We start from the raw sequence: 18,445 nt of genomic DNA on the forward strand, positions 1-18,445 counted from the left end.
AGTGGATTGCAGAGGTTCTGAAAGACAGACAGCAGGCTGCACTGCATGGAAGTAACTGCAATGTACATAGGAGACATCCAGTGTGCGATAGACCAACAGGTAATGGGGGCAGTGATGGAAAAAAAGTGTTTTCACCAGAGCGGTCCCTTAGAGAATTGGACAACCACTTTAGGACCCCAACATAACCTAACAGACTATGTCCCAACTGCAATGTACTTTTGGCAAATGTAATAGGAAAGGAGATATGATGAATCTATCCATAGACCCAAAGAATGTCAAAAGACGTCCTGTCTGCTGCTTTCCTGTCATAAATACATGTATGGGAATTGCTCACAATGCAATCCCCTAACATGTTAGTTTAAGAGTCTCTTCCTCTTTAATCTAACTGCTATCAGGGTTTAACCAAAAAGGTTTTTTTTAAAAAAAAAAAAAATCTACTTCATGCACAAAAAAAGTCTAAGAACAATCCCAAGCAGCTTGTATAGTGACTTTATCACAGCTCTATTCATCGAGCACAGTTTCCCCACCACGGTTTTTGCGGAACCAGCTGCATACATAATTCTCTATTTACCATTTTTGTTATTGGGTATAACAAGCTGCGTAGGTGAGCATCTGTTCCCAGCGGCTTCTTTCTTTTGGTTGATGGTTGAAATGAAACTGCTGAACGTTGAGAACTGGCCCTTAGCTGCTCTCTCCATCCCCTGCAATTAAAGGAAGCAATTACTACAAAATATAATTTACAGCAAACGTCCCCCCAATGACTTATACTGTGACAAACTGGAACACGGAGTATCAGGACAATACAGTAGACACTTTTACACAGCGGAATTTCGAATAGTTTGATGCATTATTTATTATGCAATACTACACGAATCTGCATAAAAGCATTGTAATGCTGGGATTATACAACGGCTGGCATGGGCAGCCTCTGCCCACAGTGGTAGATTAGGGCAGGAGGCAGTCATGTGGCTGAGAAGTATTACTTATGGAAAATTTTATTGAACTACTGATGTGAACGTGTGCATCCTCTGTCTAATAAATTTGTATTATTTGTAAAAATAACCAAAAACCTGCTAAAAAACCCAAAAATGCATGCCATAGACTTTGGGACTAGGAAACTAGACCTTGTGGCTTAGATTTTGCATTGCAGGCATAGATGCTAATCAGTGAACGGAAGGCGAGCTGGGTGCTTCCTGTAATGACTACCTGAGGTATAGGCAGGGGTCTTGAGGGACGGTTGAAGGGGTTTGCCAAGATTGAGGCTGGAGTCACATAGGACAGAATTTCTGTGGAATTCTCGTGGAATGGCTGCCCTGAAAAACGGTGAGAATTCCACTCGAATAGCGCAGCTTGAAAACACACGGCTTTTAGCCGCGGGTTTTGTAGCCGTGTCGCCGTCGGCATTTCCCTGCGGCTTTCTCTTCCCATAGAGAGGCCACTGCGGAAAAGAAAAGAATTAACATGTTGCTGAATTGAACTTCGCTCCACGTCAGTTTTCGTGCGGTTTGGTCGCAACGGATTGGCCGCAGCGTGTGGATGAAATTTTTGCAAAATCTCGTCCACTTTGCTGACTAATCCCGGGATTGGGAGCTGCAGGCGGAATTGCAGTGCAGACTTTCCGCACGGAAATTCTGTGGCAATTTTACCTCGTGTGAACCGAGCCTGAGGGCCCTTTTACACGGAACAATTAGGCCTTTTTTACACAGGCGACAGCGATATCGCCATGAGAAAATCACAGCGATGTAGCATCTGCGTTCTGTGCAATATTGCTGCGTTTTCTCACGGCAATATCGTGATTTTGTGAAAGTATTGAATTCTATTTTATACAGTAGTGTTGTGTGCATAGCAGGAAGTACGTGTGCAAAAGTCACGTGTTGCATTTGACGTTTTCTAACAGGGTCCAAAACGCTGACCATACAGCTTTGTCATAATTAACCTTTGTAATGTTTTACAACAAGAGAAGTATCACACATGCTGCAGACTTTGAATTGTTGGCTGTTGGAGATGCTATACTGTAACCTCTTGTATTGCAACAATAAAACAGTAGAGCTTGGAAGCATCACTTGAGTATTTCTCATTGATTTATCCCCTGATGCATCAAAAAATTTTTATACATACCCGATTAATAAAGCTACAATACCATTTAAATATCATCTAAATTAAGTGATTACTTCAACAAAATGAACAATAATCATTCACTGTAAACATGGCCAACGACTGAATGGTGACCGATAATTTGTTCGACTATTGCTCATTTTAGGCAGGCATAAAAATCATCGTTCGTCGTTTCCCAGTGGTTGCATGTAAAAAGCGTTCAGTGGTTCAAACCATTCCCAGCCACTACTAGACTTCCCTGACAGACCAGAGATGGACTGATCAAGCTATGATGAAAAAATGCCAAAAACCAACGATTATTTGCACCTGTAAACGGACAGTTTGAAAGCAAAAGGCTTGTTCGTTCAAACGATTAATTGCTCCATGTAAAAGGAGCCTAGAATATGGATTACTTTTCCAAAGCAGCTGCATTTAGGCCATGTGACTGATAAATGCGACATCATTGGCCGCAGTGCCCAGCCAAGTGTCAAGGCCTCTAATAACTGTGCAGCGCTGAGCACCAAGGCCTATTCTCAGACCTGTGATGTCCTGTTCACATGGCCTAAGAGCAGCTCAGTCCAATTCAACTGATGGGACTGAGTTGCTATTCCAGGTACTGCTGTTATGAAAGGTACGGCGCTGTGGATGGTATGCAGTGAAGTGGCTGCAACGCCCATCTGAGAGCCGCAGCTACTTCAAACAGCTGGGCAGTGAAGGTCCTGAGCGGCAGACCCCACTGATCTGATATTGATGATTTATCTTGAGGACACATCAGTATCTAAAGGGGCCCCTTTAACACGGAACAATTAAAATTAAAATAAATAAATAAATCGTTCAAACGAGCGAAAATGAATAATAATCGTTCGGTGTAAAATCGTCTGCTTTTCATTTATTGTTCGTTTTCAGCAGGTATAAAAATCATCTTTGGCTCGCTCACTTTTTTTCCATTTTTGTTTTTTCCTACTCCCTTTAAAAAAAAAAAAAAATCATAGTTCCTTTATTTATCTACCGACGTCGCTGTATGAGGGCTTGTTTTTTGCGGGACAAGTTGTATTTTTAAATGGTGCTATTTATTGTACCATATAGTGTACTGAAAAACTTTTTTAAAATTCTAAGCGTAGAGAAATGGAAAAAAAAGAAACATTTACCCATTTTTCGGTGCGTCCTGTTTCTATGGCGCATAAACTGCAACAAAAATGACCTGATAACTTTATTCTCCGGGTCAGTACGATTACTACGATACTAAAACTAGTTCTTTTTTTTTTTGCTGTACTACTTGTATTTTTTTTAAAGAAATTAAATTTAAAATTATTTTCTGTGTCCATTTTCTATGCACAATAACTTTATTTTTCCGCCGACATAGTTATGTGAGGGCTCATTTTGTGCGTTATGTCCTGTTGTTTCTGTTGATACCATTTTCGCATAGAATTGACTTTTTGATCGCTTTTTATTACATTTTTTCTTTGAGATAGGGTGACCAAAAAAGTGCATTTAGAGTGGGGTTTTTTGGGGGTTTTTTCGTACCACGTTCACGGTGCAGGGTAAATAATGCATTAATTTGATAGATCAGACTTTTACGTACGCAGCGATACCAAACACATATTTTTGGTTTATTATTTTGATTTTTTATATTGCAGATATGGCAAATGAACATTTATTTATTTTTTTATAATTACTAAAACTTTATTGATCTTATTTTTACACTTTCTTGTAGTCCTCCTAGAGCAGTGGTCCCCAACCTTTTTGGCACCAGGGAGCGGCTTCAAGCAAGAACATTTTTACAAGGCCCGGCAGGGTTAGGCAGGACATGGGCGGGGCTTTGGTTATATGGGGCAGGGTTATGAAGGGGGTTGGAGTTTAGTGCATACTTATTCAATTATGACATTTTGAATGCTCTGGCAGTACACATATAGGGCAGTATAATATATCCCCCCTCTCCCCCCCACGCCTGGCAGCAGACACATAGGACAGTATATCTATTCCCCTCCCCAGCACTAACATAGGGCAGCATATAATTTATCTCCCCCACCCAGTGATAAGCAGCTCCCCCCCCCCCAGTAACAAGCAGCCCCCCCCCAGTAACAAGCAGCCCCCCCCCAGTAACAAGCAGCCCCCCCCCAGTAACAAGCAGCCCCCCCCAGTAACAAGCAGCCCCCCCCCAGTAACAAGCAGCCCCCCCCAGTAACAAGCGCCCCTCGCCCCAGTAGTAAGCAGCCCCCCCCCCCAGTAGTAAGCAGCCCCCCCCCCAGTAGTAAGCAGCCCCCCCCCCAGTAGTAAGCAGCCCCCCCCACTAGTAAGCAGCCCCCCCCCACTAGTAAGCAGCCCCCCCCACCACTAGTAAGCAGCCCCCCCACTAGTAAGCAGCCCCCCCCCACGTAGTAAGCAGCCCCCCCCCCAGTAGTAAGCAGCCCCCCCCCCAGTAGTAAGCAGCCCCCCCCCCAGTAGTAAGCAGCCCCCCCCCCCAGTAGTAAGCAGCCCCCCCCCCCAGTAGTAAGCAGCCCCCCCCCAGTAGTAAGCAGCCCCCCCCCCAGTAGTAAGCAGCCCCCCCCCCCAGTAGTAAGCAGCCCCCCCCCCCAGTAGTAAGCAGCCCCCCCCCCAGTAGTAAGCAGCCCCCCCCCCAGTAGTAAGCAGCCCCCCCCAGTAGTAAGCAGCCCCCCCCAGTAGTAAGCAGCCCCCCCCCCCAGTAGTAAGCAGCCCCCCCCCCAGTAGTAAGCAGCCCCCCCCCCAGTAGTAAGCAGCCCCCCCCCCCCCAGTAGTAAGCAGCCCCCCCCCAGTAGTAAGCAGCCCCCCCCCCCAGTAGTAAGCAGCCCCCCCCCCAGTAGTAAGCAGCCCCCCCCCCAGTAGTAAGCAGCCCCCCCCCAGTAGTAAGCAGCCCCCCCCCCAGTAGTAAGCAGCCCCCCCCCAGTAGTAAGCAGCCCCCCCCCAGTAGTAAGCAGCCCCCCAGTAACAGACAGCCCCCACCCTAAGTAATAGGCAGTCTCCCCCAGTAGTAAGCAGCCCCCCCCCAGGAAATAAACAGCCCCCCCAACCCATATACTTACGTCCTCCCTGCTGTCAGCGTCGCTCTCTCTCTGCTTGCCCTGACGTCAGTGTGCAGCCCGGCACGCTTCCTCCCCGAGTCCTCTCCTGCGGAACTAATGAGCAGGGGACTCGGGGAGGAGGATCCTGGCTGCACACTGACGTCAGTGTGCGCCGGGATCAGAGGTAATAGCGCGATTACCAGCGGGGAGCTGCGGCACCCCCGCTGGTAATCGCTTCAGTGGTGAGCGGCGTCGGCACGCCGCGGGCCACATAACACAATGCAGTGGGCTGGATTCGGCCCGCGGGCCTTGTGTTTAGAAGAAAAGTTTCAGTGGTGCCGCGGCCCGGCGCCAACCACCTAACGGCCCGGCCCCGGTCCGCAGACCGGTGGTTGGGGACCCCTGTCCTAAAGGACCACAACCAGCGATGCTTTGATCGCTCCTGCAGTAGGACGTAATTCTATAGCATTACGTCATATTTTTAACAGGCAGTCTATCAAGCCACCCCACGGCTTTTCAGCCTTGTGTGAGCAGCCCCATTGAAACGAATGGGAGAGTTGTACAGCGTTTAGCACAGGACTGAAAACGCAGCGCTAAACCCTGTGTGAGGGAGGCCTTAGCCTAAAAAAATCCCTTTAAGCCTGCTGTCATCACTAGTGGAAGGGAGGGTCAGTTGTGGGAAGTGGTGGGTAGTTTCTATTGGTGGAAAGAGAATAGGTGACTCTTTAAATCTATACAAGGATCTCTTTTGAGATCATCATTAAAGGAGATGTCCCGAGGCAGCAAGTGGGTCTATACACTTCTGCATGGCCATAATAATGCACTTTGTAATGTACATTGTGCATTAATTATGAGCCATACAGAAGTTATAAAAAGTTTTATACTTACCTGCTCCGTTGCTAGCGTCCTCGTCTCCATGGTGCCGACTAATTTTCGCCCTCCGATGGCCAAATTAGCCGCGCTTGCGCAGTCCGGGTCTTCTCCTCTTCTCTATGGGGCTCCGTGTAGCTCCGTGTAGCTCCGCCCCGTCACGTGCCGATTCCAGCCAATCAGGAGGCTGGAATCGGCAATGGACCGCACAGAAGCCCTGCGGTCCATGAAGACAGAGGATCCCGGCGGCCATCTTCAGCAGGTGAGTATGAAGACGCCGGACCGCCGGGATTCAGGTAAGCGCTGTGCGGGTGGTTTTTTTAACCCCTGCATCGGGGTTGTCTCGCGCCGAACGGGGGGGGGGGTTTAAAAAAAAAAAAACCCGTTTCGGCGCGGGACATCTCCTTTAAGACGTTGAATGAGCCCAACCCAAAGTGTATCATTGCTGGCGCTTAAATTTTGGGACGGCTAGTAAACCTGGCTATAACTTGTCCAGGCCTAATTTAATATAATGTGAAAGGGCCACAAAGTAACAGTTTTACTTTATTTCTACACATACTGTACATGAAAGTGGCCATGCAAATGCTGTCAATCTATTCTGTAGAGTAGAATTGTAATGAGCGCACGATGATATAACGGATTTCAAGATTAAAGCCAAAAGCATCAAAAGATTTTTCTTCTTTAGGATGAGATGAATTGGTTTGAGATGAATTGGTTTAAAAACAACGATAAGGACGGCCCGACCACGGAAATAAACGTCATGTCCATAATGGTTTTCTCTTCAACTTCCTCTCCTATGTGGGAAAACAAATCTATTGCAGATGACTTCCTCTCCTTCATGCCGCTATGCTGCATGGATTCCTGCCATTAACTGCGGTCCAATTCTCCCATTTTTAGGGCTCCTTAATACGGGTGTATGCATAATTGCGCACGCCTTAGCACAATGTATTTGCGCACTGAACAAGGCTTGTTTGCGAGTCTATCGGCCTATTTCACTGTACTATTTGCACCCACAGAGCGTGTTCATTTGCGCACGGCAAACAGACGACCAGAATTAAATGACTAACGCCTTCCAGATGTGTTCTTTTTCCAATGGAATCACGCAGTGTTTCACGCATCTCCTCGCATCTATGGGGACCTTTAATGTGGAAAGATGCAAAAATATAGAGCTGGTACTATCTCTTTTTGCGCATCCGAAAAGCGCACGCAAAACACATCCATATGAACAAACATATTCAAATAAATAGGTTCCATTCACACTTTGTGTGCGCAAATGTGCCTAAAAATATCCATGCGAAGCCAGCTTCAGAGCGGGATCATACGACCACGTTGGAATCTGCATGCGGATTCTGAACCCGGACGGTGACCCTGTGTACGATATTTGTATTAAGTACAGTTTTTTTGTTTGCCATTTCCTGCACCGCCACTTAGCAAAGAAGCGGGTACTCGCAGCCCGTATGCAATGTTACGTGCCATGAGTCGGATGCCTCCACTGACCTCAATGGAAGACGTCTGCATGGATTCTGCAGTACGGATAGAGCATGCTGTGATTTTTCTTCCACTTTTGGAATACGCAATTCTCATCCGCAAGTATGCAGGGGAAAGAAAAAAAAAAAACCCGAATCCACATGCCTTTCAAATACCTGTTTTACCACGGATCATCTGCACGGACGTCGATTGCAGAATCCACAATTCAAATCGGGTTCTGTGAAACCAGCCTTAGCCTGATATGGCGGTTTGTCAGGAAAAACAACTCTGCCCTCAGATGGCTGCATTATGTAACTACACGTATTATGTAATTGATCGCAGAACGATCTATTTTAGCGTGGACAGCTTCAGTTCAAGTCAATGTAAACAATCCGATTTGCGTCCCTTCCGCAATTGATATTGTGGAAAGGTAGCAGATTCCGCGTCATCGCTAGGTGATAACGCGGGAAAAGCAGGAGTTTAAAAAATATATATATATAAAAAATCTGTAATGCGCATATCCAACGGCGAGCCGTGCGGACCATCCGCAGTACAGATTGAAGAAAACGCGGACTCCGACCCGCCCGTGTGCATGAGGCCGTAGACTAGAGGGAGACCAAGTATCTTTCTTCTCTGCATTAATTACTTTGGACTTCTAACACCAAGTCACAATGTGATAATAAATAAATTGCTTTTCTACATCTCTAGTAAAAAAACAACTTTTCTTATTGATGCCAACCATACCGTAATCCGCGCTAACCTTCTGCTCCTTCACTGTCTGTTCTGTCCTGCGTTGGCCGTTAGCAGAAGGAATCACCAGCATTTGGCAACCTATGTCATTCCCTAGTAAACAATGATGAAATGATATTCTTGGCATCGGGTAATGTTGGCATGTTTCTAGTAGGCCACTCTAATGGATGAAGGTGGGGTGATGTAATGCTACAGCAGAAAGAAGTTGACAGTCACGTACGGAAGACCCCAAGTGTAAGGAAAGGACAATGGGGTAGATCTACTATTGAGAATTCAACAGTCACCATTACTACTAGGGCCACCATGGATGGAGAGGGTCACCATTACTACTAGGGCCACCATGGATGGAGAGGGTCACCATTACTACTAGGGCCACCGTGGAACGGGGGGAGGGAGGGCACCATTACTACCAGGGCCACCATGGAGGGGGGGGGGGAAATCACCATTACTACCTATGCCACCGTGGAGAGGGGGGGGGGGGGGGGGTGTCGGTCACCATTACTACCAGGGCCACCGTGGAGAGGAGGGGAGGGGGGGGGCGGTCACCATTACTACCAGGGCCACCGTGGAGAGGAGGGGAGGGGGGGGGGGGGCGGTCACCATTACTACCAGGGCCACCGTGGAGAGGAGGGGGGGGCGGTCACCATTACTACCAGGGCCACCGTGAAGAGGAGGGGAGGGGTCGATCACCATTACTACCAGGGCCACCGTGGAGGGGGGGGGGCCACCATTAATACCAGGGCCACCGTGGAGGGGGGGGGGGTCACCATTACTACCAGGGCCACCGTGGAGAGGAGGGGGGGGGGGTCGGTCACCATTACTACCAGGGCCACCGTGGAGAGGAGGGGAGGGGGGGGGGGGTCGGTCACCATTACTACCAGGGCCACCGTGGAGGGGAGAGGGGGGGGGGTCACCATTTCTACCAGGGCTACCGTGGAGGGGAGGGGGGGGGGTCACCATTACTACCAGGGCCACCGTGGAGGGGAGGGGGGGGGGGGGGTCACCATTACTACCAGGGCCACCGTGGAGGGGAGGGGGGGGGGTCACCATTACTGCCAGGGCCACCGTGGGGGGGGGGGGGTTTACCATTACTACTAGGGCCACTATGGAGGTGGGGGTGTCACCATTACTACTAGAGCCACTATGGAGGAGCAGGCGTGTTGGTGGTTGGAGGCATTATTACTACTAGGACCACTAAGAAAAGGGGTGTCACCATCACTACTGCGGCCTCTATGGAGGTCACTGTTACTACTAGGGGCACTATAGGGGGCCACTGTTACGCTCGCAAATTTGCTCATGTGAATGAGCCCTTACTGTACAATCACAATAATTCCCTTTGAAGGCAACCACAAGTGCCCATATCCACGACAGTGTTTCCCCCATGTATCATGCTAGCGTTGCACGCATGCGCAACACGCTGTAAATAGAGTCAATGAAAGTCAATGGCCTTTCATTGTTCCATGCACACTGGCGTGTAGAGACTGCATATCGCTATGCACGAGAAATAAATTGCAGCATGCTCCATTTCACGGCGCACCTATTCAGTGTGAGCCCTACACCCCTGTATAAGCTGCGTTAGAAACACTATCTATACGCAATACATTGTGTATGGGCGGCGTCTGCATAGTCATCCCTACTCTGAAACTGGAAGTTTAAAAAAAGTGTCACACTGCGCATGTCCATATCCGTGTAATACGCAAGCATGTGCAGTGCACTTGCATCCATACACAGTGAATGCCAGCAGAACGCATGGTTGCAAAATGGGTAACACACTGACGGGAGAACCACAGTGCTTTATACATATGTCCGAGGGAATGAGCCCCCCGTATATACGGAGTATTTGTAACTTTTTCTGTAGACATACATGAAAAACTATATCTTTCGCACAATGATCAATGTCCCATTCAAAAAACATAGGACATATGCAGCGATACGCAGGGATCTATCCGCAGGCGGCTGGAGGGTTTCTTCAATTAAAAAAATGAAATGTGAAAATTGCTGTATTTCCGATTATTTCAGGCTTTTCTGCACAGTTAGACTGTCTTTATTGGATAGTTAGGGCTTCAGTAACAGACGGCCGTGTCACTCCGCCCTGGTAATACTCAGAAACTAAGTAAATACATTAGTCGCATTAAAAACCAACGCCTGTGGCGAGAAATCAATTTTTTCTTGAATCCTGCCGTTTCCAGCGTGCCTTAACAATAACGGTGCGGGCCCTTTATTTGCCAGGGCTTCTCTAGCTGTACGGCATATTGTGGCGAAGATCGTGCGCTCCAACTGCCTGCGGAGTAGTGAAGAACGCTGAGCGCAACACAAAAGATTCTGGATGCACATGTTACGGTTGAAGAAAAGTAATCATGCAGGAATTACGGGAACAAGTCTCCCTTTCAGCACACATTAAACAGGAAGCGGTGAAATTCAAACTGCGTAAATCTACATCACGAAAAAGGACGAATTGTGAAGCGTGAATAAATGGAAACACGCGGCTTCCCACTTCAGCCCAGCAGGTGATGCTGTGTTCATGTAATGCGGCACCACCTGGCAAGGCAACAATCCTGACAATACTCAATACACTTTTTTTTCCCTCAAAGACTGACATCAGTTACATCTTGACTTTTCCACGTGGTTTGGTACCAAAAATCCATCTTTAAAAAAAAAATAAATCAAAACTGACTTTAGGAGATCTCAGTAAGGTTGTATGAACCAAGCAGGCACGCAGAATAGAACCCATTGATTTCAATGGGTTCGTTCACATTTTCATATTTTGCGCACATCAAAGAAATAAATAATAAAATAGAACTTATTCTATTTATCTGTGTATTTGCGCAACAAAGAAATCAACGTGAGGTGCGCAAATGTACGCGCAATACGCAAAGAGATGCAGGATATACTTGTGCGGGAAAAAGAACACATCTCATGAAGACCAATTAGTCATTTCAATCGGTGTGAAATCAGCAAATGAATATGTCTTGTGGACGGCCTGAGCGCATGCGAATTTGCAGAATGAATGAGCCTTTTTTGCATGCGCATTGACGTATTTTACTGTACTTTTTGCGCCCGCAATGGATGCTCATTTGCATGGCGAAAAAAGACGCACCGATTGAAAATGGTTTATAAGTCTTAATGAGTTCCAGATATGTTTTTTCCTGCACAATTACACGTTTCATGCATGTCCTGGCATATTGCGCATGCACTTGCACACCCACCTATTGACTTCTATGGGACTGGTGCACACAAAAAAAAAAAAATGATCTAGATTTTATTAACGACCAAAACGCACATGCAAAATACGGAAAGAACCTATTGAAATCAATGGACTTTTTTCCTTTGTGTACCGCTTGCGGAAATTATCTATGAGCAAATATGTCCTTGTGAAGCAGACCTTAGTTTAAAAATCCACATTAGAATGGGGGGGGTGGGGGAGCAAATCTCAGTGACTTCAAACAAAGCGCGGTCTTCAATGCCAATCTGGTCGGTGCCAGTATTTCATAAACTGCCAACCTTGTTAAGGTTCGCTCATGCAACAATGTCGAGAGTAAACCAAGAATGGCGGGATCGAGGAAAACCATCCGAGGAAAGGGGATCCTGAGAATATAACTCATTGACAAAGGGGTCAGAAGAGGATGTTAAGAATCATTCTGGAGAACAAACAGTGAACAGTCCACCAAATTGTAGCCGAATACAACTGTGGTGCTCCAACTAACATGTCCACGCACATAACTCATCATTCCTTAGTACCAATGGGCTATAACAGCAAGTGTCCAGCTCAAGTTCCTTTACTGTTTAAGAGAAACACAAAGGCAAGGTCAAAAAGCAGAAAACCATTGCTTGGTTAGATGAATCCAGATTTTTGCTGCACCAAGGAAGGCCCAGAATTTGCTGCAAGCAAACCCTTCCTGGCCTCTGTTCACAGTAGATCAGAACCTCCCATCTAACTTTCTACAATGGCAAGCTCTCCAGTCCACATGGGCCAATATCCCTCCAGAACAATGTCAACATCTAGTAGAATCTACATCACAAGAGATTGCTGCAGTTCTGAAGACCAAAGGAGGTCCACCATGCTAGTAGATTGTGGTCTCTGTCTACTGTACTGACGTTACACCTCCCACCCATTTCGATCATAGACCATCTTATGTCTTTACTACCATGCATCGCTATTCACTAAGCTGCTACTTAGAAGTTCCTTGATCGTCATTTCAACAATTCCCAAGTTCTTCTACCACTGTCACCATCCTCTAGGCTGCTTCCCACTTCTTGGAGAGGACTTATGGCTTGCGCCATTCATTCACCCATCTTCATCCTCACAGAGGTTAGGAAGCCTATCGTTTTTTCCTTAAGGAGAGCACCTAGACGTGAGGAGACTTATAAGGCTCCTCTGGGACATATGCAAGTGGGAAGAAGGAATAATATTTCTACAGCGCCCCCTATTGGAATGTCAGTATTCCTGCAAGTCAATGTCAGACTTGTAAGGCTTGTAACACTGACTAGGAATTGTAAGCCAAAGCCAGAATCCTCTCCAGGGAAAGAAGATAAACCATGTCAAGTGATAGCTGTTTCTGGGCGATTGCCCCTCATCAGTGTGCAGGAGATTTCTAGCTTGGCTAGTGAGAGGCCTATAGACATGGGTTAGGAGGGGTATCGTTTTTCCTTAGGGAGAGCACTGAGGTGTCAGGAGGTCTATAAGGCCATTGTTGCTCCTCTGGGAAATATGCAAATGTAAAAGATGGAATAATACCTCTACAGCGACACCTATTGGAAGGCAACATTCCTGCAGGCCAATATCAGACTTTTTGCAAGTGTGGTGTCATGTTCTTTTTAAAGATCAGCAAGCGTTTCCACCTAGCACATCGTGCGATGCTTTTGCCGGCCCCATTCAAAACCTACAGAAAATGTGCTGTAAAGCCAAAGTGGCCACCTCTGTACCTACATGCTGCCGATTTGGCCGCCTTTTTAGCTGCAGTTGTGCCGATTTTAGCCCTGGTATTTCAAAGACTGAAATGCGTAGGATAAATAGAAATGCCGCAGATTTAGACCCGGCAGCGTTTCCGGCGACAGAAGACGCTCCAATAAGTGCAGTAACCTCTTCAATCCACCAATCAGCAGAATTCTCCGCAGCAAACCCCGCTGATGCCGCCATCTTCTGACGCGGTTTTATCGTGTCACTATATATTTTTGTTTGCATTCACTTTAAAAGGCGTTTTTTCTGTTTTCTCGGGTTTTCTGTCTACTCTGTCTCGCTGCTGCTTAGCGACACAACAGACTGCCACGTTCCCGGCATGTGTTCTCAATAACCAAGTGGCAGCTCGCTGTCTGCGAAGAGGGTTTTTAATAACTTGTTATTTTCACGTAACAGAAAAAAAAGCTACTTTAATATAATAGAGAGGGGGAGTACAAGGACACAACCCCCCATGAGAGACACTCTCGGGCGAATAGGGGCTGTATTATGTACGGATTTTCCCATGCATAATACGCAGTGCTTAATGCGCATATTCCATGCATACTTTACTCCCAATTCGAATCCCCCATAGCCTATAATGAGTGTAATATGCACAAAATAGGACATGCTGCGCTTTATCCCATGTGCGTAGCACGCTCATAGAAAAAAAACGCAATGGGGTTGCGCAAATAAACACAAAATACGCTAGGGGGTGTGTGAAACACTGCGCAATTGTACAGGATAAAAAAGAGCCCACTATCTGGAACTCATTAGATTAATTAGCCATTTCAATCAAATGGACATAAAAATAGGCCACAAAGTATCGCTCAGGCGCACGCAAATATGCATACACTCGTGTGATAGGGGGCCTTACGATGCATCCAACCAGGCGAGTTTAGCGCATCCAGTACTGATATGGATGGAGCTGACGAGCATTCACACATTAGATTCCAATCTGTTTATTTATGTGCGATTTTTCGCTCACAATGTTGCGAGATTGAAATGTTGCTGCATGCCCAATTTTCGGATGATTCCTCCCAAAAAAAAATTCACTGCATTTGCATGTCATGCGATAAAGCAATTTTCACAATTGAAAACAATTGCGATTTTTTTTTTTACGTATATGACAAAACACGTGAAAATTGCAAATACATAGATGTGAGGCGATGCGTTTTGGGCTTTTTTATACAAATTCATCGTGCTCGCATCCAGAATAACAATTTTACAAGTGCAATATCGGTTGACCCTCACATGCTGGGAGCCATGATGCCAGGAGAACGGCACGTGGCTGCGGTGGCCTCTACTTGGCTGCAGCAGTCAGGTGGTTTCCGTTCCACAACAAAGAGCGGTAGGACCGTGAGGCTGCAGTGCTGGATCACCGGCGGAGAGGATGGGTAAGCAAAAAATAAATAAATGAGCACCACTATGAACACAGCTCAGAAGGCACATCAGCCTGACATCATAAAAGTGTTATTGCGGTTACATAACTTAGGACCACCTCGTATGTGTGCCCTGTACTAGAGAACCCTAAAGGTATGTGCATAACTAGAGGGAATGGTACCCCTACCGGACCACCTACGTACCTACACCTGTAGACGCTAGTTGCCACTAAAATACGGTTACTATAGTCCAGCTTTTTTTTATATTTTAACACATTGGAGCCTATACTAAAAATCGGTCGCCAACCGGACAACCCCTTTAAGTGCACCTCTACCCATTCAAAGTGCAGGAGCCAAAAGTAGTTACATCAAGAATACACAGACAACTTCTTCAAAAGCCCGTTACATTGTTACAGAAGATGTGTTACTTGCAGAGGAACTTGCTAACTTTGTGAACCCGCATAATTTGAGGATAATATGAGTGAGTCTCCCTGCAGGCTACACAAAACTGTGGATTCTGCAACAGAATGTCCATGTTTATAAACACACAATGTAACAACTCGCTGCTCTCCCCAGGACCATCGGAAGGATATGAGGGGGGCTCAGCGCGCACAGAGATACAAGGGGGGGGGCTCAGCGCGCACAGAGATACAAGGGGGGGGGCTCAGCGCGCACAGAGGTACAAGGGGGGCTGCGCACAGAGGTACAAGGGGGGCTGCGCACAGAGGTACAGGGGGGGCTGCGCACAGAGGTACAGGGGGGGCTGCGCACAGAGGTACAGGGGGGGCTGCACACAGAGGTACAGGGGGGGCTGCACACAGAGGTACAGGGGGGGCTGCACACAGAGGTACAGGGGGGGCTGCACACAGAGGTACAGGGGGGGCTGCACACAGAGGTACAGGGGGGGCTGCACACAGAGGTACAGGGGGGGCTGCACACAGAGGTACAGGGGGGGCTGCACACAGAGGTACAGGGGGGGCTGCACACAGAGGTACAGGGGGGGCTGCACACAGAGGTACAGGGGGGGCTGCACACAGAGGTACAGGGGGGGCTGCACACAGAGGTACAGGGGGGGCTGCACACAGAGGTACAGGGGGGGCTGCACACAGAGGTACAGGGGGGGCTGCACACAGAGGTACAGGGGGGGCTGCACACAGAGGTACAGGGGGGGCTGCACACAGAGGTACAGGGGGGGCTGCACACAGAGGTACAGGGGGGGCTGCACACAGAGGTACAGGGGGGGCTGCACACAGAGGTACAGGGGGGGCTGCACACAGAGGTACAGGGGGGGCTGCACACAGAGGTACAGGGGGGGCTGCACACAGAGGTACAGGGGGGGCTGCACACAGAGGTACAGGGGGGGCTGCACACAGAGGTACAGGGGGGGCTGCACACAGAGGTACAGGGGGGGCTGCACACAGAGGTACAGGGGGGGCTGCACACAGAGGTACAGGGGGGCTGCACACAGAGGTACAGGGGGGCTGCACACAGAGGTACAGGGGGGCTGCACACAGAGGTACAGGGGGGCTGCACACAGAGGTACAGGGGGGCTCAGCGCGCACAGACATCCAAGGGGGCTCAGCACGCACAGATACAAGGGGGCTCAGCGCACAGACTCTGTTGCTGGAGTGACTAATGCCAACAGTTCTAGTCATTCCAACTCCAGTCCCCCTCTGGACCGCAGCGGCTACTGGGAGGCATCATTATCCTCCAGCCAGCAGGACCGACTACCGCGCTCCAGTGTAACCGCTAGTTTAATAATGGAGTAATAGTGACACTTATTACCCGCTACTCATACAATATATTCCCAGGGCTGCTCTCACACCTGCCTTAGGGGCAGTTCGGGGCTCCCATCTCTCTGCTCCATTTTTGGAGCAAACATAAAAACGGATCTGTTTTTTTCCCCATTGATTTTAATTGGGTTTAAAAAAAAAAAAAAAAGCTTCCGTTCTGTTAATTTCCTTTTTTTTGCATGGAAACACAAGGCAGTTTGCACCGTTATTTTTCCATCCCCCTCAAAACCGGACGGAATGAAAGCAGACGGAAGCCTTTCTGCTCATTTTTTTAAGCCTAGTTGTAATGAACACCGAGGGAAAAACACCGATTTTTTTCCCACAATTGTTTTCAGTTTCTCTCCTCCAAAAGCAGCGAAGAGAGACGGAAACTGTGAAGTGATCCCAAGGCAGCAGACTAATAAGACATCCCCAGCGCCTCAGGTACATCCCTGCAGGAAGCTCTCTGGAGGGGCTCAGTCATTGTTACTAACTTCACTGCAGTAAGTCTGACCGGCTGATAACAGAGAGCAACAGATTGATCAGCACATGCACAGATTTCTGTCCCTTCCTGGGAACTTGGCACAACTTCTGCCCACTGCCGGGCACTTTCCCCATCCTGCTCCATACACAGATCTGCCATGCCGGACTCTGGGAAAGTTTGGTGAGAACAAGAGCTGTAATTACCCCAGCAGAGGCTGCGCTGGCCGCACACAGGATGGGGGGCAGTTTGTCCCTCGGTCGCTCCTCCTGGTATCCCAGCTGCTCCTCTTCCATGTGGCTCTCGGCAGGCAGGGAGCTCATCACAGCCCCTCTGGATGTCCGTCCTCCCGGGGCCGCCCCATGGGGCACATCCAGCGCCGTCCGCCTCCCGCACTGAGCCACCCGTCAGCCGCTCCGTCCTCTACTACACTGGATGCGGGAGTCCCGTGACGTCATGGTCACCTGACAAGTCACGTGGCCGCAAGGGGCGGGGCTCTGCTGTTGTTGTGGTTACGTCTATACGTGAGGTGTTCCCACATCAGCAGCAGCAGTGGGACTACAAGCACCAGCGTGCTCGGGGCCGCCCCAGCAGCTCTGGGACTACAAGCACCAGTGTGCCCGGGGCCGCCCCAGCAGCTGCGGTCTACTGCTCTCATACAACGTCTGGGAAATCGCATGGCATGCTGGGAGTCGTAGTCCGACAATCAATTACTTAGGGGCTTATTCAGACAGTTTTTGTTTTTTTTTGCGCACGTACGGCCAGTTCACACGGGCGCGTATTTGTGCACACAAAATCGGCGCAGGCAATACTGAAAAAATGGGTTCATTCACACGCACAGATTTTTCCTGCGCATTTCAGCATGATACGCGTATTCTGCGGGCGCAATGCCGTTGTGCTAAATAATTCTCAGCATTTTCTATTCTCCCTGTGCATGTGCTAATAAGCCGTTTGAATTACGGGATCGCGGTTGAGGGGTCTTTTTGCACATGAAACTGTTGTGTGCGCAATTCGCCTAAGGCTGCCGTCACACTTGCGATCGCGATATTGCTGCTTTTTTTAACGTGAATGTCAATCTTGAATACACATCGCACAAAATATCGCAAGTTTGTGCTTTGCGACTTTTGTGTGATGCGTTGTTAACATTAGAAAATTCTCTTAATATTCACGGTAAAAAAACGCAGTGATATCGCGAACGCCAGTGTGACGGCCCCCTAAAGTAACCTATTGACTTCAACGGATTCGTACACAAACATAGGTATTTGTGCTGCGTGAAAAATACGCGCTCGCCAACATGTTATGTTTCTGCGGATGCGAGGCGCTTTCACGTTAAAACCGCTTCGCATCTCTTCGGGGAAGTTTTGATTTCTATGGGAAACCTCGCATCGCTTTGCCGGCCCCTATGGAAAAAAATTGCGCAGGAAAAAGAACACTTCTGTAACTCATTAGACTCATTCGCCATTCCAGTCGCTGAGAACATGCGCGTTTTTTAGTACGTGCGAATGCGCAGTCCTTGCGTTTAGACAAAGTACAGTGAAATACGCTGATGTGCGTTCAAGAAAGGAACGTTTGTTCGGGAAATAGGTGGCGCTCATGAGAACGCAAATACGCATACGCTCGTGGGACATCGGCCTTACAGCTGTAGAAATCGGCAGTAGGAAATAGCCCCCCTGCAG

General features: G+C 48.2%; 1 protein-coding gene across 1 annotated transcript in view; it reads right to left on the bottom strand.

Moving 5' to 3' along the window:
- Nucleotides 1-17,188, bottom strand: part of HECTD2 (HECT domain E3 ubiquitin protein ligase 2) — a 75,913-nt gene extending 58,725 nt beyond the window's left edge. The window contains exons 1-2 of the mRNA XM_066600712.1: nucleotides 16,976-17,188; nucleotides 572-701 (exon numbers count right to left, since the gene is read on the bottom strand). Of these exons, the coding sequence (XP_066456809.1) occupies nucleotides 572-701; nucleotides 16,976-17,092 (247 nt within the window). The 5' untranslated portion in view covers nucleotides 17,093-17,188. The remainder of the gene's footprint in view (nucleotides 1-571; nucleotides 702-16,975) is intronic.
- Between the last annotated feature and the right edge of the window lie 1,257 nt (nucleotides 17,189-18,445).

Source organism: Eleutherodactylus coqui, chromosome 4 (genome assembly GCF_035609145.1).
Source record: "Eleutherodactylus coqui strain aEleCoq1 chromosome 4, aEleCoq1.hap1, whole genome shotgun sequence".
NCBI lineage: Eukaryota > Metazoa > Chordata > Amphibia > Anura > Eleutherodactylidae > Eleutherodactylus > Eleutherodactylus coqui.